At 41.4% G+C, this 16,791-nt stretch overlaps 2 protein-coding genes across 2 annotated transcripts; both read right to left on the bottom strand.

Moving 5' to 3' along the window:
• Positions 1-73: 73 nt before the first annotated feature.
• On the bottom strand, positions 74-7,108 carry clk2b (CDC-like kinase 2b). Its single transcript, XM_080896663.1, has 11 exons — positions 6,505-7,108; positions 5,852-5,942; positions 5,702-5,768; positions 5,489-5,605; positions 5,247-5,413; positions 3,927-4,021; positions 2,808-2,937; positions 2,644-2,726; positions 2,482-2,561; positions 2,313-2,403; positions 74-2,225 (listed from the first exon to the last, which is right to left on the bottom strand). The coding sequence occupies exons 1-11, from the start codon at positions 6,568-6,570 to the stop codon at positions 2,043-2,045; spliced, it is 1,170 nt and encodes a 389-aa protein (XP_080752789.1). The 5' UTR covers positions 6,571-7,108; the 3' UTR covers positions 74-2,042.
• A 38-nt stretch (positions 7,109-7,146) lies between these two features.
• Positions 7,147-16,740, bottom strand: LOC308405882 (meiotic recombination protein REC8 homolog). Its single transcript, XM_080896661.1, has 17 exons — positions 16,466-16,740; positions 14,043-14,111; positions 13,825-13,967; positions 13,673-13,748; positions 13,463-13,583; positions 13,289-13,364; positions 12,220-12,287; positions 12,069-12,147; positions 11,854-11,977; positions 11,594-11,771; positions 10,053-10,254; positions 9,527-9,678; positions 9,360-9,405; positions 8,364-8,442; positions 8,182-8,271; positions 7,975-8,084; positions 7,147-7,690 (listed from the first exon to the last, which is right to left on the bottom strand). Exons 1-17 carry the CDS (start codon positions 16,519-16,521, stop codon positions 7,587-7,589), a joined length of 1,773 nt encoding a protein of 590 aa, XP_080752787.1. The 5' UTR covers positions 16,522-16,740; the 3' UTR covers positions 7,147-7,586.
• Positions 16,741-16,791: the final 51 nt, after the last annotated feature.

Here is a 16,791-nt window from a genome sequence, read left to right as displayed (position 1 = left end):
GCGTATGTGTGTGCGTGCGTGCGTGTTGCTGCATCTTCATATCTAAAGTGATTTTTATGCATTATTGCACTGGAACCCTGAACTTCTACAGAAATTACCAGATGGAAGTGCATGTGAAAACTGTCTGGAACAGTCGGATCGGACGCTAGCTGATCTTTAACCTCCGGCTTCCTGGTTCAAAGTCCGCGTGATGTCACATTGCGCCTGTGTGACAGTAGAACACCTAAATATGCATTCACTGCCAGTGAGTGGGCGTCATGCATCCTGCCTCCTGCACTCGCTTTCAGCATTGCAAAGGCTGAAGAGGGGAAACTGGCGAGTACACGCTCGCGCTCAGCAGAGTGACCATGCTCTCTGCTCAGCTGCACTCAATCAAGATGCCAGAGGAGGGCTGAGAGTCAGTAGTGTGTGAATGTATGAGTGATGAACTGAAAGGTTGCAAGAAGGCATCTGAATTAATTCAATGACTGCAGGTGCTATTTTATGTAAAATTTATTACAGAAAACATCAAAATTGCCATAAAGTGACTGCAAGCACAAAACTGAAAGGATCATACATCTTCAGCTTTTAAATACATCATGTCCTCCAAATGTTAGAGACGTATCTGATTACATTTTATTTTTTCCCTTTAAAATGTCCAATTTTAGAACATGTTTCTTTTATTAGCATGAAGACAACGTCTGTTGTGTTTGTTATAACCATTACTACATCACCTGTTTCCAAACTTCAGTGTTTTTGCTAGGGTGACCAGATGTCCCTTTTTTTTTGTGGGACGCCGCAGCAGTTTTATGACATCTCCCACATACAGAAGCAAAGTCCCACATTTACACGGCACTTTCCTAAACTCTGTTTTGTTTTTTGTTATTTTTTAGCCTTCCCTGAGTTTAAAGAACGCAGGGAAGGCTTTTTATTATATTTAACTGGAGGTTAGCAAGAAGTCACCAAAAAGTTAGCAGCTTGTTTAATCTGATGGAATCTACCACAAAGAAAATGATTTGGCAGTTTATACTGAGAAATACAATTTTTGTCTCTTTAGATAAAATTATACTTCAATTTCTCAGATGGGGAAATATGGCACGAAGTGACACAGTGCATGTGTGTTATAATTGACTAGAAAAATCGTATTTTTTTTTAGATATAGCTAATATAAGAACATGAATCATGAATACAGGGTTAAATAAGGACTACTGCATAACAGGTTAAGTTAGTTGGCCTTTACATGCTAGACTCATGTCTGATTTATTGTAATTTTTTTTTTAAGTTGGGCATCTGGTCACCCTAATCATAATTCTGATGATCACACAAGCCTAAGATGTAATATTTCCTTCAGTTGATTTGCTTGTTAAGGTCAGTTCTCCATTAGTAGTTTAACGTTTGGCACCTGCGCCATTTCTTCATCTTTTTTCCTCGAATATAAAAAGTACAGCATAAAAAAGTAAAAGCAAATAACTTTTATATTTTTCAATTGTTTCCTTTTTTAATGTTTTGTATAATTAAAACTACACACTAGAAAATTACACTTAAAAAAAATCACATTTATTCTAATTAATATCTAGAGACTCATTACCTCAAAATAAAATGCTTCTGTTCTGGGGGATAGATTAAGGCTGAGACTGTTGGATTTTTATAATGTCACGTAGGTTGCATTTGTCAAGTCTTTCCATACTTAACAAGCTTGTAAACAATTTTAAGACAATTTTAACAGAAACATAGAAAAGCAAACAAACATAAAAATAATATGCTCAGAAAAAAATTGCTAGCACCTTTAGACAAACGTGTCTGCTAAATAAATTTTTTCCCTACTTGAAAGGATGATGCTTCTCTTTTCTCTCTTCCAGCTCAATCAGCTGTAACTGTTCAAACTTCTTTTATCTGAGAAGCTGCTTACAATGATGCTTTCAGACTTTCTCTTTCACTGTTAGCTGTCATTTCAGTGTTTAACTCAAATAACTTAAACCTCTTATTTTTAAAGCTTAAATTACAAATAAACTTGCAAACACCCTCACCATATGGTCCACATATGGTTAAGTGTCTACCAAAGGTCATCTGCTCATGTCACAGCTGTTCCTCCACCCCTGACTTCTTCCTGGATGATGGAGGGGCTGGAAGAAAGGATGGCACAGAGCGGAGGAAAGAGAAATACGCTTTGAGGGCTCGTACTCCAGCATCCTCTCTAGGAGATCGAAAAAATGGTGGTGTTCTCTCCCGTGTGATAACAAGTATTCCTGTAAAACAAGGAGAGAGACATTATATTCAAATGGTGGGCACCGAGCAGATAATGCTTATCTGTGGTCCGCCTGCCCACGGCTCACCCTTAACGGCTTGCATTTGGATTTGACGTAGCGTCCGGCTTTGGAGCACTCGTTCCAGTCTAGATGTCCACGGTGGAAATACTTCTGCTTTCTGAGAATCAAAATGAAGAGTCGTCAGATCAAAGTGTTTCAGAGTTTGTGACAATGAGAGGGTGCACGAGCGGGATACCTGCTCCTCTGAATCATCCTCTGAGGAATCGGTCCCTGTACTCTCTCTATCATAGCAAGATGCTCCTTGTTGTCATGAGTCTGTAAGTGGACACAAGAGGAAGTAAAGACCATGACAAATAAAAAGACAAAGTTCGTCTTACTTTTATGTCGAATGTGTGACCTGGAAGAGTGTGAACCCTTTGTAGTATTCAAACAGGATGCAGCCGATACTCCACACATCACACGGTTGACTCCAACCCAACTCTGTGGAAGAAGGAATAGCTTTGTTACCAACTGGACTGGGCAGGTCCTGGATACTCCCCGAGCTAAAATGACATTTCTTACCAAGTATGACCTCTGGGGCTCGGTAGTGACGAGTAGAGATGATGACAGAGTGGTGTTCGTGGTCAAAGGTGGCGCTGCCGAAGTCGACGAGCCGCACCGTGGTGTCGTTTACCCGCCTTTCATTGCACTTCTAAATGGGCGACAGGTGGAAACACTGTAAACCCTCCCAACTTCGCTCATTTAAAGTATAATCTTTGTATTTTCCTGCTATTGATGATGCTTTGATAAAAAATGATAAAGAGCATTAGGCTTGCGCTAATGTGATGAAAATAACAAAAAGTTATGAACAATTTTACAATACTGCAACACGGTAGGACAAAACAAGAACGAGTCTATCAGATTAGAAAAACAGCAACAACAAAAACGCTACTATCGGCTGTTTCCATGTGGACAAGGGGTCACTGTAGCTGGTAGCTCTGCATGTTTGATTTGGTTGCGTTTTACAGCAGATGCCCTTCGTGACACAACCCCACCAGCAGATAAACCCCCTTAATCTCCCACTTCTTTTTTGGTTGGATTAAACTAATTAGATTAAACATCTCAATCAACTAACTGAATCAATGTCTCACAACGTCTCATTTAACCCAGTTAACCTTAAAAAACGCTTGGTGGATTTAACTAATTCCAAGAAAGTCAACAAGCTTGTTCTCCCTTTTTTGCTAAATGCAACACTGTGTCTCCACTTTGGTCTTGTCTGTTCACAGGACATTGGTCCAGAAGCCATGTGATTTGTTCCGATGCAAACCAAGCCATGGTGCCGTCATAAAGTTTAATAAGCTTGGACATCCTGATTTAACAGGAAGCAGTAAGGGTGTATTTAGTTTTCGTTTTTATGTGGCTGTGAAAAACGAAGAAAAAGTGGAGATTCCCATAAATAAAAATTCAGCAATATGTCTCAGAGCTGCCACATATTTTCCTGCAAAGGTCAACAAACAAGCTGCAGCCTTCCTGGATAAATATGAGATTATAAAAAGCATACATGTGGGTGTCTGATTTCTGCTGAAACAAATTTGCACCCAAATGAAAAGCTGCATTTTTCTGCCATCATTAATCCCTGCTTTTTCTACCATCCCCTGAAGCCCTCAGCCCTCAGCCATCACGCCTGCAGCCATTTCTGACCTTCTCGGCGTTGTATATGAGGGAGTAGTCCGAGTTGACGAAGAGGATGTTCTCAGGCTTCAGGTCAGTGTGAGTCAGCTTGTTGTCATGGAGAACTGCAGAGGAAACGGGAGAGAAGTTCAGATGAGGAAGTTCATCATGAGCAGACACCTCAAATGTGGTTGATTGTAGACAGCTGGATGTGACAGATTTACAGCAGCGAATTAAATGTTAGTAGATAGGATATTACAAAGATTATATATCAGAAACCCGAATGAAGCCTGTCTGATGAAGTGTTGGTTTAATTAAAGCAGAGGGACTCTTTGATGGTGTGATGCGTTCCAGCTGAGGAGTAACCTCCATGGCCAAAAACTGAACCCGAGGTGAAGCTGCCAAAAACTACAGCTTCTCTAATGGCCACTTGAGGCCAGTTCCAAAAGCAAGTCAATCCCCATGACCCCATGTGTTAAGACACATGTTTACAGTACAAAAAAACCTTCGGCTTCTGTGGATAGTTTCCACTTTCATAACAACGCTATGGAGCTGACCTTTTTGTAATAACTCATCCACTTGGATACTAGAGTTAAGGATGTTGCTGCTTTGATTGGCAGGTCTCCCAACACATGCAGCTGGAGCCGAGTGGCATTTGAGTTTTTAAAAAAGCTTTTAAACAGAGAAATTTAATATTATTACATCCTGTGTGGTACAGCCCAGCTTCAGGTTTAGTTTGCAATATCTGTGCATTGCACGTGCATCTAAAAATGTGATACCTCTTGTCTCCAAAAAACGAAAAACAAAAACATTTCAATGACCAAAAAAGTAGCATTAAACTAATGTAAACCAATGTGTGAAGTCACAGTGGATGAACCCATCTTCTATAAAATCTGTGGTTGCAGCTCATCTTTTGTGCTGTTTATGTTTAAATATTTAGGAGTGCATGCTCTGCTTTTATTTTGGAGAATCGTAGCCCGTGGTTTACAGCATCCTGTCTCATTCTGAAGTTAATTTGCCAGCATGATATCAAGCAAATGATACCATGTTATGGCTACATAACAAATGGTTGTACTGAATATGAAATTAATATTTGATATGACTAAATTATAAATAGCAGACTTGTCTGAGATTTGCAAATGATTGCGTTCGGTTATTGACTAGAATTAATCACTGAATGATATCAATCATCGTGAATGAAATCAATCACTCACTGCCCTAACTGCTCCTGCGTCTTGCTCTAATTTGCCGTGTTTAATCTGCTTAGTCTCATCCCTGGCATTGATGCAGAGGTGCAGCAGAAAAGGGAAAGTGGTGCTGCACACTCTGTATGATGCATATTGGACTCACAGCTGACAGCGTGGCAGATCTGCTGGGCCATGTGTCGGATCTGGTTAATTGGATACGGCAGGAAGTTGTTTGATTTCAAGAAGTCAAATGTGCTGAGAGACAGCAGCTCAAAGGAGATGCACACATGGCCGTAGTAGTTAAACCAGTTGAGCATCTGCACGCAGTTACTGATGAGGAAGAGAAACAGAGGGTGAAACATAAAGCACATGAAACGGGTAACAGCGTTTCAATCACAGACTCACTGTTTGTTGTGCGGATCCTTCTCACTGATCTTCTCCAGGACGTTGATTTCCAATTTGGCTGCTTCTCTGTATTTGTCCTGGTTCTTAATGATCTTCAATGCAATTTGATTTCCTCCTCTGTTTTTAAACACTGTTTTAAAAAAAAAAATACCCCCCCCACCCCCGCACACACTGCACATTGATTCAACTTGAAACTTCTGATGAAAAACCTACCTGCTGTGGTCCACACACTGAACCACTTTCCCAAAGGTCCCCTCACCTAAAGTGTCGACTATCTCATCTGCAAGACAGATAAAGATCAGTTTAATGACGGAGCACCGTAACGAGGCTGCTTACTCTTCCTACATCTGTGCTGCAACCTACATCTGTCTTCAAGGACGTCACCACTTTTGTAGATCAGGTGACCATTTTCAGAGTCCCTCTCACTGTCATTTGCAGCCCGGTCGCTTCTTCTCTGCAAACAAAGTCAGCCACATTCATGACAAGGTGGAGCAAAAGATCAAAAAAACATCAACCCGCTTCTGTCACACCCCACCTAAAAACACACCGAGTAACATCTGACCTCTGGGTCTGTAAGGAGAAAGGTCACCAGCTGGACATACCCGTGCACTCAAGCTTGCATGGTTACAGAAGCTCACACAGCTTTGTGTACGTCCTCCTGCTGAGGCTGTCCTAATGCAGCCATGATTAATGCATTAAGGTCGATCTCAAAGACCTGAGCCTGCCCTAAAGGGGGCTCATAAGAAAATGCCAGATGACTCTCTTTGGAGGAGCTGAGGCTCTATTTCCATCCACATTCTGAGACTGTTATTAATATCAGAAGCTCAGCATGTGAGTAACTGACACTTAGCGCAGGACATGGGCCACTGACATACATAAACACAACCAATCTGCACATTCATTGTTAGAAAGCTGGTGATCTTTAAGAGATCAACACATAGTGCAGCTGGTTAAAAGTAAATCACACAGACTTAGAAAGAGACACAAAAACATGTTCAAAGAATGCAGATACTCACAGAAAGGCAGAGGCAAATACAGTCCAGAAAACCCTTAAACAGAGAATGCAGCTCTGTCTTTCCCATTGCACAGCAGTGCAGATCTACTCAGAGAAAAGACGAGCCTGAGTGGAAGAGAGGCGGATGGAGGGATGCTGCACGGGAGGTGAAGGCGAGATGCAGGTGAGGTAGCGGCAGGAACAAAAGGCGATGAGGAGATGTGGAGAGGAAAAGCGCCAAGGTCAGCACGATAAATAGTCAAGTAGCAGCACGGGAACAAACTGAAGGACGAGGAGTTGTGAAAAAATAAAAAATAGCCTGCAGTGTTGTCAGCTGAAACCAGAAGTGAAAGGAAGACACGATGCCGAAGCTTCACCATGAAAGTGACAAAAGAAGAAAGAATATCTTAGGGAGAATAGAGAAAAAGTAAAAGGCAAACACTGAAAGTAAGCGAACACGACAGCTGAAGCAGACAAACACAAAAAGTGAGGAACAGACGGACAGATAGGAGGGCGAGCTGAGACAGACGCTAAGAATAAACTTTGGTCACAACCCCCTGAGAAAGTTTTCAGATGAGAATCAAGATGTGGGCACAGGGGCTGAGTGGATCCAGTTTCACTCAACTTACTTCCTCTCCTCCTTGCACCTCCTTAACCCCGGCGGTATGATTTTCCACACCCGTCCTCCTCCGCACGCTACATATACTTTGTTGCGTGCATGCGGCGCCCACTTTCGTCACAGAAATAACTCACAGAGGTCACAAAACTCATTTATTTTGCAGTTCAACAGAACACAGCACAGTTCAACTGAGTGCACAGAACAACAACGACAACACTTCTGTTTGATTGCAGATAAAACAATAAAAATTGTTAAAATATTTATCAGAAATCTCATAAACCTGGTAGCACTAAGGAACAATTATAAAAACAACACTTAATCGCATTAAAAGCTCGATAAAATGCTTTTTAAACCCTTCTCGTGAAATGATCTCTCACAAAACACCGCTTTGTATTTATGATGCTGTTGAACACGAAGTTTCCAGTCTGGCTTTAAGATGGGACGAGTCCGATCAGGAGGCTCAGCGCTGCTTCGCTGCTTCCATGTTACAAAGGCAGATGTATTTCTTCATAGTTGGAGCCACGAAATATGAAGATGTCACCATAAGGCTCATCCTGCTCCACACGCAGCTTCCTGGCAGATAAAGATGCTACCCACCAACACAACACACACACACATAAACGGTCACTGAAGCACAGAAAAGATCTCATGTTTTTAAAGCAAATTACTTTTCCATGAATGTACACAAGTCACCAGTATGTTTGTTCATCAGTTCATTCCTAAAGCTTCCACTAGTGACACTGTTTGTTATTTCAACCTTTATAAACTGAAGGTCACGGGCCAGGGACCGCCACAGCCTTGGCGCTGTACCATTAATACAATTTTAACATGAGTGACATGACAGTTCGATGATAAGTGAAAGTGCCTGCTTACCCAGAAGCCGCTGAAAAACATTGCTGACAGTTTTGCGGTTGACCTCGGGCGGCAAGAGGGACTGAAAAAGCAGAGGCTCTACTTCACCTTCGGCCAATTCTGGCAGCAACCTGGCAACAAACAAACCACATTCCTGTCTCCAAATCGAACTCAAACATCGGGAGACACTAAAGAGAGAGTCGTCTCTGTTTTTCTGCTGGTTATTACCGAGGTGACTCCGCGGCTACTCTCCCAGGCAACTCGTCCGACACCTCTGGGATGTCCCTCAGTGTAGAAATAGACCTGGAGAGAGTGGACCTGCCAAATGATGGGTGCACATGAGTGTGATCGCTCACACACACACACCTGCACATCAACACACACAGAGATCTTCTTTGATATTTACTTACCCTTCGGATAGATATAAGGGGGAGATCTCTCGAGACACCTCTCTCTGGTCACTGCCCTCCAGTGGCAGTGCACCCTGGGCTGGATGTATACATGCATTTTAAAATGAATGCATCTTATCGTATTTTAAAAGCCATTAGTGTTACACGCCTGACCTGACCTCTGACCTCAGGCTCACCCCATGTGAATGCACAGAAGGTTTTAGCTTGTGCCAAATAAATCTGCAATGCTAACACACTGAGGACAAAATGTTACATCCAGTTAAGCTAAAACACACACACACACACACACACACACACACACACACACACACACACACACACACACACACACACACACACACACACACACACACACACACAAACCTGCTAATTTAAACCTAAAATTGTGAATTTCTACCTTTAATTCAAAGACTGTATACAAAGATGGACGTAACTATTTTTATGACACTCAGTAGTTATTCAGGTCATGTTGAAGCCTCAGCCCCTTGCTAATTACTAACCGTGGCGGATGGCTTGGAGCCTGGTTCTGCAGGAGGTTTCTTCCTGTTAAAAGGGAGTTTTTCCTTCCCACTGTTGCCAAGTGCTTGCTCATAGCGGGTCATTTGATTATTGTGGGTGTTTCTTGTTTATTTGTTTAACAAAGTTGGGTAGCTTACAGTATAAAGCACCTTGTGAGACAGTTGTTGTGAACTGGTGCTTTAAATAAAACTGAGTGTAACTGAATGTTTGTGATTTGTGGTGTGTTGAACTCATGTGTGATTAGCGAGTGGGTTGGGTGAGTGATTTAAAATTCACGACACTGCACACAGTAGCAGCATGCAAGGTAATTGGTGCTTGAGATCTTAAACCCTTCAGGAAAGTGTTTACTAAGATATCAGGATAGTGCAACTTATGGTGTCGCCCCCTGCTGGTCATGACTTCATCACTAGCTTTAGGTTTTAGAACTGGAATCTACATCCATCTTTGTATACCGGTGATAATCTTTGATAATCTTACCTGAAATATCAAGCATCTCTGATTCTGCCATTTCTCTGAGGACCTGCTTCACGCAAAGACACAAGTAATGAGTTAACAACTGTGAGTGTTTTTCCATCTCCTGCATTAAAAGCCTTTGCAGACATCCCTGCCAATCGCTGCCCACGTAACAAAACGCTTTTCCACACCTCTCTTTCGGGAACCTCGAGCATCTCACGCTCTCTCTCCCTTTCAGAATCAGTGGATTCGGGGCCTCGCTCCCCAACTTGCAGGTCCGAGCCCGAGAGGGGTGTGACGGTTGCACTCTGTCTCCATAGAAACTGAACCTCTTCAGGCAAGACTGCAGGGGAAAATAGCTTCGTGGTTTATTTTTGAAAAGGTTACTTGAGTCACACCATTAATAGAGCTGCAGCGGCCGCTGAATATAAGAAGTGAGGGGAATAAATAGAATTCAAGGTTCCACGTGAAGCTTTTACTGCAACAATTTAGAGGAGCCAGCATTAAAAATATTAGCAGTTAGATTATTAGAAGCCTGTAATTAGAAAAGAAAGGAGCTCGCAGCATAGTCCATGGCCATACTAGAAAACCAACAGTGCACAGCTCTACCTGATTTCCATCTAATGAGTAAGGTATAAAGGGGGGTGAGATTTAAACAGATGTTTCTGGGGTGACGAGAGGATGCTTCGCTCTATTTTTAGCAGCTGTGATACTGACAGGTGCAGGGCTTGTTGAAGAGATCAGCAGCAGGAAGGATCCTTTGAAAGGAAAGCGGGGCGAGGAGTGGTCGCCTCGTCTCGGTCAAAGGGTCGTCGATCTGTCGCTGCACATCGTCCTGGGAGAGCTGCGTCACCGGGTCAAAGAAGATCAGCTGCCTCCTTCTCCTCTTCCTCTTCTTCTTCTCTGGTGAAGCCACATCCTGGGGGCGAGGGAAATAGATTGACTAAAGGGGACCAGAGATTTGTAAGTTGTAGCTAATTTGCTATTTCATCTAGGGTTTGAGAGTAACGAAATTTCTATTCTCTGTATGTCCTGTACATGTGGCAGAATTGACAAATAAAGTTGACTTTGACTTGACTTTGACTAATGTCTTGTTTTTATGTTATGACTTAGTAAAAGAGGGTTAGGGAGATTTTTCAAAAGGGGGTGGGGGTAGCAAGCCTACAAAATATTCCTCCAGTTGGTGTTAATCTTCCACCAGAATGGAAAGCTCTCAGGGAAGCTTCACACTCAGTTTTAAGACATTTCTATACCTATTCAAGACCTAAACAAAGCAAAACAGTAACTTTCCCTTTAAAACTAGAACTGTAATCTCTGAATAACTGATTCCAAAGATTTCAGCTGGTGACTATGGACTCTATACAGTCTCAGCAAAGTATCATACGCAAGCCACTTTATTAAGTACAGCCATTTAACTTCTTTTTAACACAAACATCTAATCAAATGGAAGCAACTTTGCATATTTAGAATTGGAAGCATTTATGATTCCAGGTTGGGACTGCCTAAAGACAGCACTCCACTGCTGAAACCTGGGATCTTCAGTCTAAAGCTCTCCCAACTGAGCTATTTCAGCATGTTTGGGTAAGTAGGTACAGATAATGAACAAAAAGACGTGCTGAAGTTCAATCTCAACATCAGAAAGAGGAAGAAGAGAGAGATTTAGGTGTTTTTGCCACAAAACCATCCGTAGGGTTTAAAGTGGGATGGTCAGAAAAGTAGTGATTTAATGTGGAAGATATTTTTTTGCACGCTTTGGGCCCCTCAGAGCCTGAGCATCGTCTAAACACCGCAGCCTACGTCAGTATTGCTGCTATGTCCATTACTTTACAACCACTGTGTGCCCATCCTGCTTCCAGCAAGATAACAAAGCTGAAATCACCTTTTTTTTTAACATGACAATGGGTTTACATCTCAGTCAAACAGAGCACCGTTGGGATGTGGTGAAACAGGAGATTCACATTGTGGATGTGCAGCCATCAAATCTGCAGCAACCGAGTGATGCTATCATGTCAATCTGGACAAACTTGATTCATTATTTATTATCATTGCTAGCTGCACATATAATCTTACATGTTTGACCTTCTTAAATAGTACTGGCAGTAATGAGAGCATCACAGGGTCTACAGATTGGTGTGCGTGGGAGGGGTAAAGATACTTAATGTTCGTCTGTTAGGGCAAAACCGTTTATAGCTCTTTCTGTTTTTGTTAAATACATTAAATATTTCTGTCATTTAAGTAAAACCCACAAAAGCCAGCACCTCCAACTCCAGACTTCTTAGACGCCTTTCACGTTCCTTTGCTGCAGAGGGCGGAGCAGGCAGGCCAGGCACAGAGACGGGAGTGAGCTGGTCTGAGGGGGGCTTCTCTGCGGGCAGGCCTGGCTCTTCCTGAGGCAACAAAATAGCCTCCTCACTGGAAAGAGTAGTGGGCTGCAACCTGACACATGTAAAAACACACTAAGTGGATCACTGTTTGTCTGTCATGGTATTTTCTGTTTACATAAGTGTCTCTAAGTTACTCTAGAGTGGATCCTGTGAGCTCCTTTGCTCCGTGTTTCTCCAGGTCGCCCTCTCGTTCCTCCCGTTCCACCTCTTTTTCTTGTTCCCCTGCTGCCACCTTTTCTCCCGGTATCTCCAAATCTCCTGTTAGAAAAGATTATAGAGTATGTTATGTCCCATTCTACGTTTTTCTTTTCTTGAAAATGCAAAATCACAGAAGCTTTTTGCTACACACCTTCTGGAAAGTGATCTGTTTGTGCCAGCAGGAAGTCAATAGTATCTGGATGGTCATCAACCAGCTCTGCACCCTCAAACTAGCAGTGAAATAAGGCAGATGATGAGCAGAGATATTACACTGAAGATCTGTTTCCTTTTTACTCCCCTACCTCTGTAACGGGGATACCAACAGGCTCCGCCTCTCTCAGAGTGATGGCCTCTGGAGACACGGTTATACCTGCGAAAACAGAGTCGTGAATACACATTAATATAAAAGTCAGCATCAACTCCACAGAGGCCAGCAGAAGCTATGACTAATCATGTTTAAATTAAAGTGCTCTCCTCTGCTGAGTGAAATTTAGCTGCACAACCCTTCCTGACTCTGAGGCATCACTTTCTGCAAATTAAGTGTTTGAAGGCACTCTGCTCCGCTCTGCTTTGACCTGTCGTTTTCTTTCTGCTCCTCATGTCTGGCTGGATTTGCAGTGTGAGCTCATGCAGGGACGTGCGCATGCTGCACATCCCTGAACACATTTCTACAGAAAAATAAGCCATGTGAGCAGATATTATTTGTACAACTAGTGCAGGTGTATCTGCTTAAAGTGCAAAAGGTTCCTGCTTCTATAGGAATTAAGAAGATAAGTAGGCGCTGTTAATAAACTTGATTTGATTAACAATATTCGTGCCAAAGATGAAATAAGATGCAATAGTGATTAAAAAAAGCTTTCTGCTCCTTATTTTGGTGTATCTGTATACAGAACTCAATCTGACAGAAATGGTCCTTAAGAAAGACCAACCCTTGGCAACAGCCTATACCTAGGAGGGGTTTTAGGTATGTAAGTAAGTAAGTAAGTAAGTAAGTAAGTAAGTAAGTAAGGGACCTTGAGAGAGCTGCGCACAAATAAATCCCCACAAACCTTCATGAACTACTTCGTAAAGAGGAGTTGGCCAAAATTCCTCCACAACAGGGAAAGTGATTTCTTCAAGCTGTTGCTGCTAAACGTGGTTCAACAAGCTGCTGAATCATGTCGTGTACTTACCTTTGCGCTCAATGTTTCTACATTTAGGCTTTTTGTTAAATTAATTATGACAAGATGAAATGTGACACGTGTCGTTCATTTGAGGCTGTATTTAAATGATTTTAAGACCTGCTAAGGTCATTTTTTAGTATGACTTGACACATAAAAAGGAAAGAAAACTAGTACACTTTTTCAATTCGGCGACTTTAACACATCCTACCGTTTTCCAGTGCAGCAGCTGGACTGATCAGTTCAGGATGCTCAGGAGAAGCTTCTCTCAGATACTCCCAACTCATCTAAGAATCAATACAGCCAGAGAACTCTTAGTTTATGAACTAATAAGATGATTTGCAGCTCAACTTTCACTTATTAACTGCTACTATTTAGTTGCGACCTGTATTAGTGTACTGGGGCTGGGCATGGCATCCTGCAGCTGCATCACTCCAAATAAAGGGTCAGGAGCTCCGTCTGTCTCCTCCAGCAGAGTCAGGACATCTGGCAGGACCAGAGATGGTCTGGAAAACAACGGGAAGCTCAGTGCCAGGAAACAGCTGTTACTTTGAGATTGAACATGAAGGTAAATATGCTGAGCATAATTTCTCACCTGCTGTGGTCATCCATATCAATTTTCTGTGAGGTTCTCTGTTTGACCAGCTGTCCCACAATGGACTGAAGTTCCTCTGAAAGGACAACAAATGAATCAACATCAGGATCAATTATGTCTCTCCTTCCTTCAGTGTGTAAATGCCTCCTTACCCAGAAGAATAGCACACTGCCGGTGGTAGACCACAACGACACCATACTGAAGTTGGGAGGACAGGTAGAGGGAGAATCGGGGTCGGGGCAGACCTGGACAAGGTGGTGCGACCCGCTCCAGCACGTAGTTTATGATGTCGTCGCTGGATGAGCATTAACTTCATTTTAATATGCAAGCAAGCTAAAAATGTGAGAAAGTGACTCAAATTACTTCTTACCAGGTGCTTCTAACGTTGATTTTCAGGAAATCCCGGCGGGGAACCTTGATGCCTTTCGTAGCTGCCAGCCTGAAATGGGCACAGGGGATTAATGATGACTCATGTTTTATTTTACTGAAGATGGAAATCAAGATTAAAAGCTAAAGAACGAATAAATAATGTATAATCTTTTAAACTGTGACAGAAAAGAACCAAAGACAGTCTGTGGTTGGGAAAAGTTTATGGTACCATTAACACGCGATTCACCTCCCCGTCCACTCGCTGTTGTGCTCCATTTTTAGAGTAAAACTTAGCAAGTATCAGCTAAAAATACCAATAGATTCTCATAGTTTTGACACCCTTTGATAGTCATTGTTGCATTTGGGCATTTTCGCTTTTGTCACATTTCTTGTTTGAAAATATTCAAAATATTTTCAGTCAGTGAAAGGTCTGGTCTGCAGGGAGGCCAGTCCAGCACCTGAACTCTTCTACTATGAAGTCATCCTGCTGGAATAGATGCAGTATCTGGCTCATCATTATCATTGTCTTGCTGAAATATACAAGGATTTCCCAGAAAAAAAAGCCTCATCTGGATGGGAGCGTATGTTGCTCCATAGGTAGCAACATACGCCATATGGCAGCATTCCCATCAGACATGCAGACTTTTCAACTGAGCACTGATATGAATGGTCCCTCTCCTCTTCAGTCCAGAGGATGCTCCATATATGTTTTTTAATAATTTGTGGCTGGCACACTGAACTGTGTTGAACTTAAATGTTTCTGAGCCCTGCAGTGATTTGTTTTTGGCAGACTCACATGTTTTTCATGTAGCACCGCCTGATGGCCAGAAGATCACAAGCATCCAGTTTTAATTTCCAGCCCGTTCCCGCCTTGTGCACAGAGATTTCTCCAGATTCTCTGAATCTTTTAAATTTTATATACTGTAGATGATGAATTATTCAAAGACTTTGCAATTTTCATTGAAAAACATTACTCTGAAATCCCAGAAAGTTGATTCTATTCATCTGGACGTAATGTTTTCAGTGGGAGAAATGTTTCATCACTCATCCAAGGGACTTCTTCAAACCTTACGAACATCTTATAATTCTGTGATTGCAGCCATTCTCCAACTCTCTGTGAATGATACTCATGGCTGTTGATTAATGGTCATGCATCAAAATGTTACTCTGAAATTGTTCCACAATTTTGCAGATGCATTTTTTTCCAGATTGATGAATCTGTCTATTTAAGATGCTGTTTTAATGCTCAGTTACGTTACTCTGCTCCGCTGCCAATTAAGTGAGTTGCAAAATGTTCCTCCACCTGTCTCCCCCTCCAGTCCAGCATCTTCCAGATATGTTGCTAACAAAAATTCAAACTGAGCTAATATTTCACATGATTAAAAATGTCTCAGTCGAAACATCTCATGTGTTTTCTATGTTCTACAGAGAGTAAAATATGGGGGTTTTAAAATTTGCAAATCACTCCATTGTTGTTTTTATTTTCATTTTACACCGCACAGGTCAGTGAATTCTTAAGTGTACTTAGGACAAATGTACAAATGTGTACTTTTTTTTTTTTTAAAAAGTACACATTTGTGCATGAAAAATGATTGACACATTAACAATTTACCAGTTTTTTACCCTTTAATAGATGCAGTTTCATTTGCTTTTCAGCTAAAAACTGATCGAAATGACTTTGATTATCATATAATATTTTTTTCACGGTCTTAAAAATGTCTGAAAATACCTTGAATAAATACAAAGATGGGAATGCCCTCATTTTACGATGTATGTAGCCTTTGATCTCTCAATCTTCAAAGCTAGCGTCTTTCATAAACAAGGCTTCAAATACTTTAAACTTGATGTTTATGTTTGCTTAACCTCAGCTGCACCTGCACCGTGCGATCTTTTTTTTTTTTTTTTTTAACACATTTAAATATACATATGGACTCAGAGGCAGAATGTGAGTTTTACATGCATGGTAAAATGTATGTAAAATTGATAAACTCCCCCCAAAACTAACACACAGTGCACCGGTTATTTTCCTTGTGAGGAAGTACATACATTTAATTACTTTAACGGGTCGACAGAAACATGCTTCTGTTAGGCTTTTATAGACTAAAATATTAATATGTTTAACCACTTAAAATGTACTTAAACACCCTGTTTTCTCTGGGTAAAGGAAGACTGGAACATAAAACGTAACCATCAGCGAGTCTGAATGTTTACTTCAGGGGTTTGTGCACATTAGCAACATTTTCCCCCCAGATTTAAGTATATTTATGATTAGAAACTAGTCTAAAATACCCATTTTCCTATTAAACGTAATGATTTTTAAAACATCTTATCAATAATGTTAGCTGACATGAAACGGCCTAATTAGCCTACTGCAAGCACTGTGGAGTACATCTATGTGTCGATTTTAACCAGGTTTTTACTCACCAGATGGTAGAAAAGCATCCTGTGTGACGCTTTAAAACTGTGGGATAGTAAAACATTTCAGCAAATTTTTTGATAAATCAGTTAATTAGCGGATAAAATCCGATAGATCACAGCTTCCGATCTACATCAGAGCTGATTCTCTCCACTGTGAGATATGAATGTTGTTTGTTTATTCTTCTGAGACAGGTGGTTGGTCAGTGCTGCTGTGAGAAATGACAACACTTGTATGATTTGCTGGTCACTCTGAGCGCTTGAAGTAACATTTAAAGAGAAATAGGCACACAAATGTTAAAGCTCGATTAAATAAAATATCAATACATTATTAA

Source organism: Rhamphochromis sp. 'chilingali', assembly GCF_963969265.1.
Source record: "Rhamphochromis sp. 'chilingali' genome assembly, chromosome: 11".
NCBI lineage: Eukaryota > Metazoa > Chordata > Actinopteri > Cichliformes > Cichlidae > Rhamphochromis > Rhamphochromis sp. 'chilingali'.
The sequence above is the reverse complement of the archived record's forward strand: the minus strand, read 5'-3'. Positions and strand labels throughout refer to the sequence as shown.

Coding starts and splice junctions, on each gene's coding strand:
- clk2b (XM_080896663.1), bottom strand. CDS start 6,570: ATGGGAAAGACAGAGCTGCATTCTCTGTTTAAGGGTTTTCTGGACTGT. Junction 5,943..6,504: donor GTATTTGCCTCTGCCTTTCT/GTGAGTATCTGC, acceptor CTTTGTTTGCAG/AGAAGAAGCGACCGGGCTGC. Junction 5,414..5,488: donor AAGGATCCGCACAACAAACA/GTGAGTCTGTGA, acceptor CTTCCTCATCAG/TAACTGCGTGCAGATGCTCA.
- LOC308405882 (XM_080896661.1), bottom strand. CDS start 16,521: ATGTTTTACTATCCCACAGTTTTAAAGCGTCACACAGGATGCTTTTCT. Junction 13,584..13,672: donor GATATGGATGACCACAGCAG/GTGAGAAATTAT, acceptor GTTGTTTTCCAG/ACCATCTCTGGTCCTGCCAG. Junction 8,272..8,363: donor CCCTTATATCTATCCGAAGG/GTAAGTAAATAT, acceptor ATCATTTGGCAG/GTCCACTCTCTCCAGGTCTA.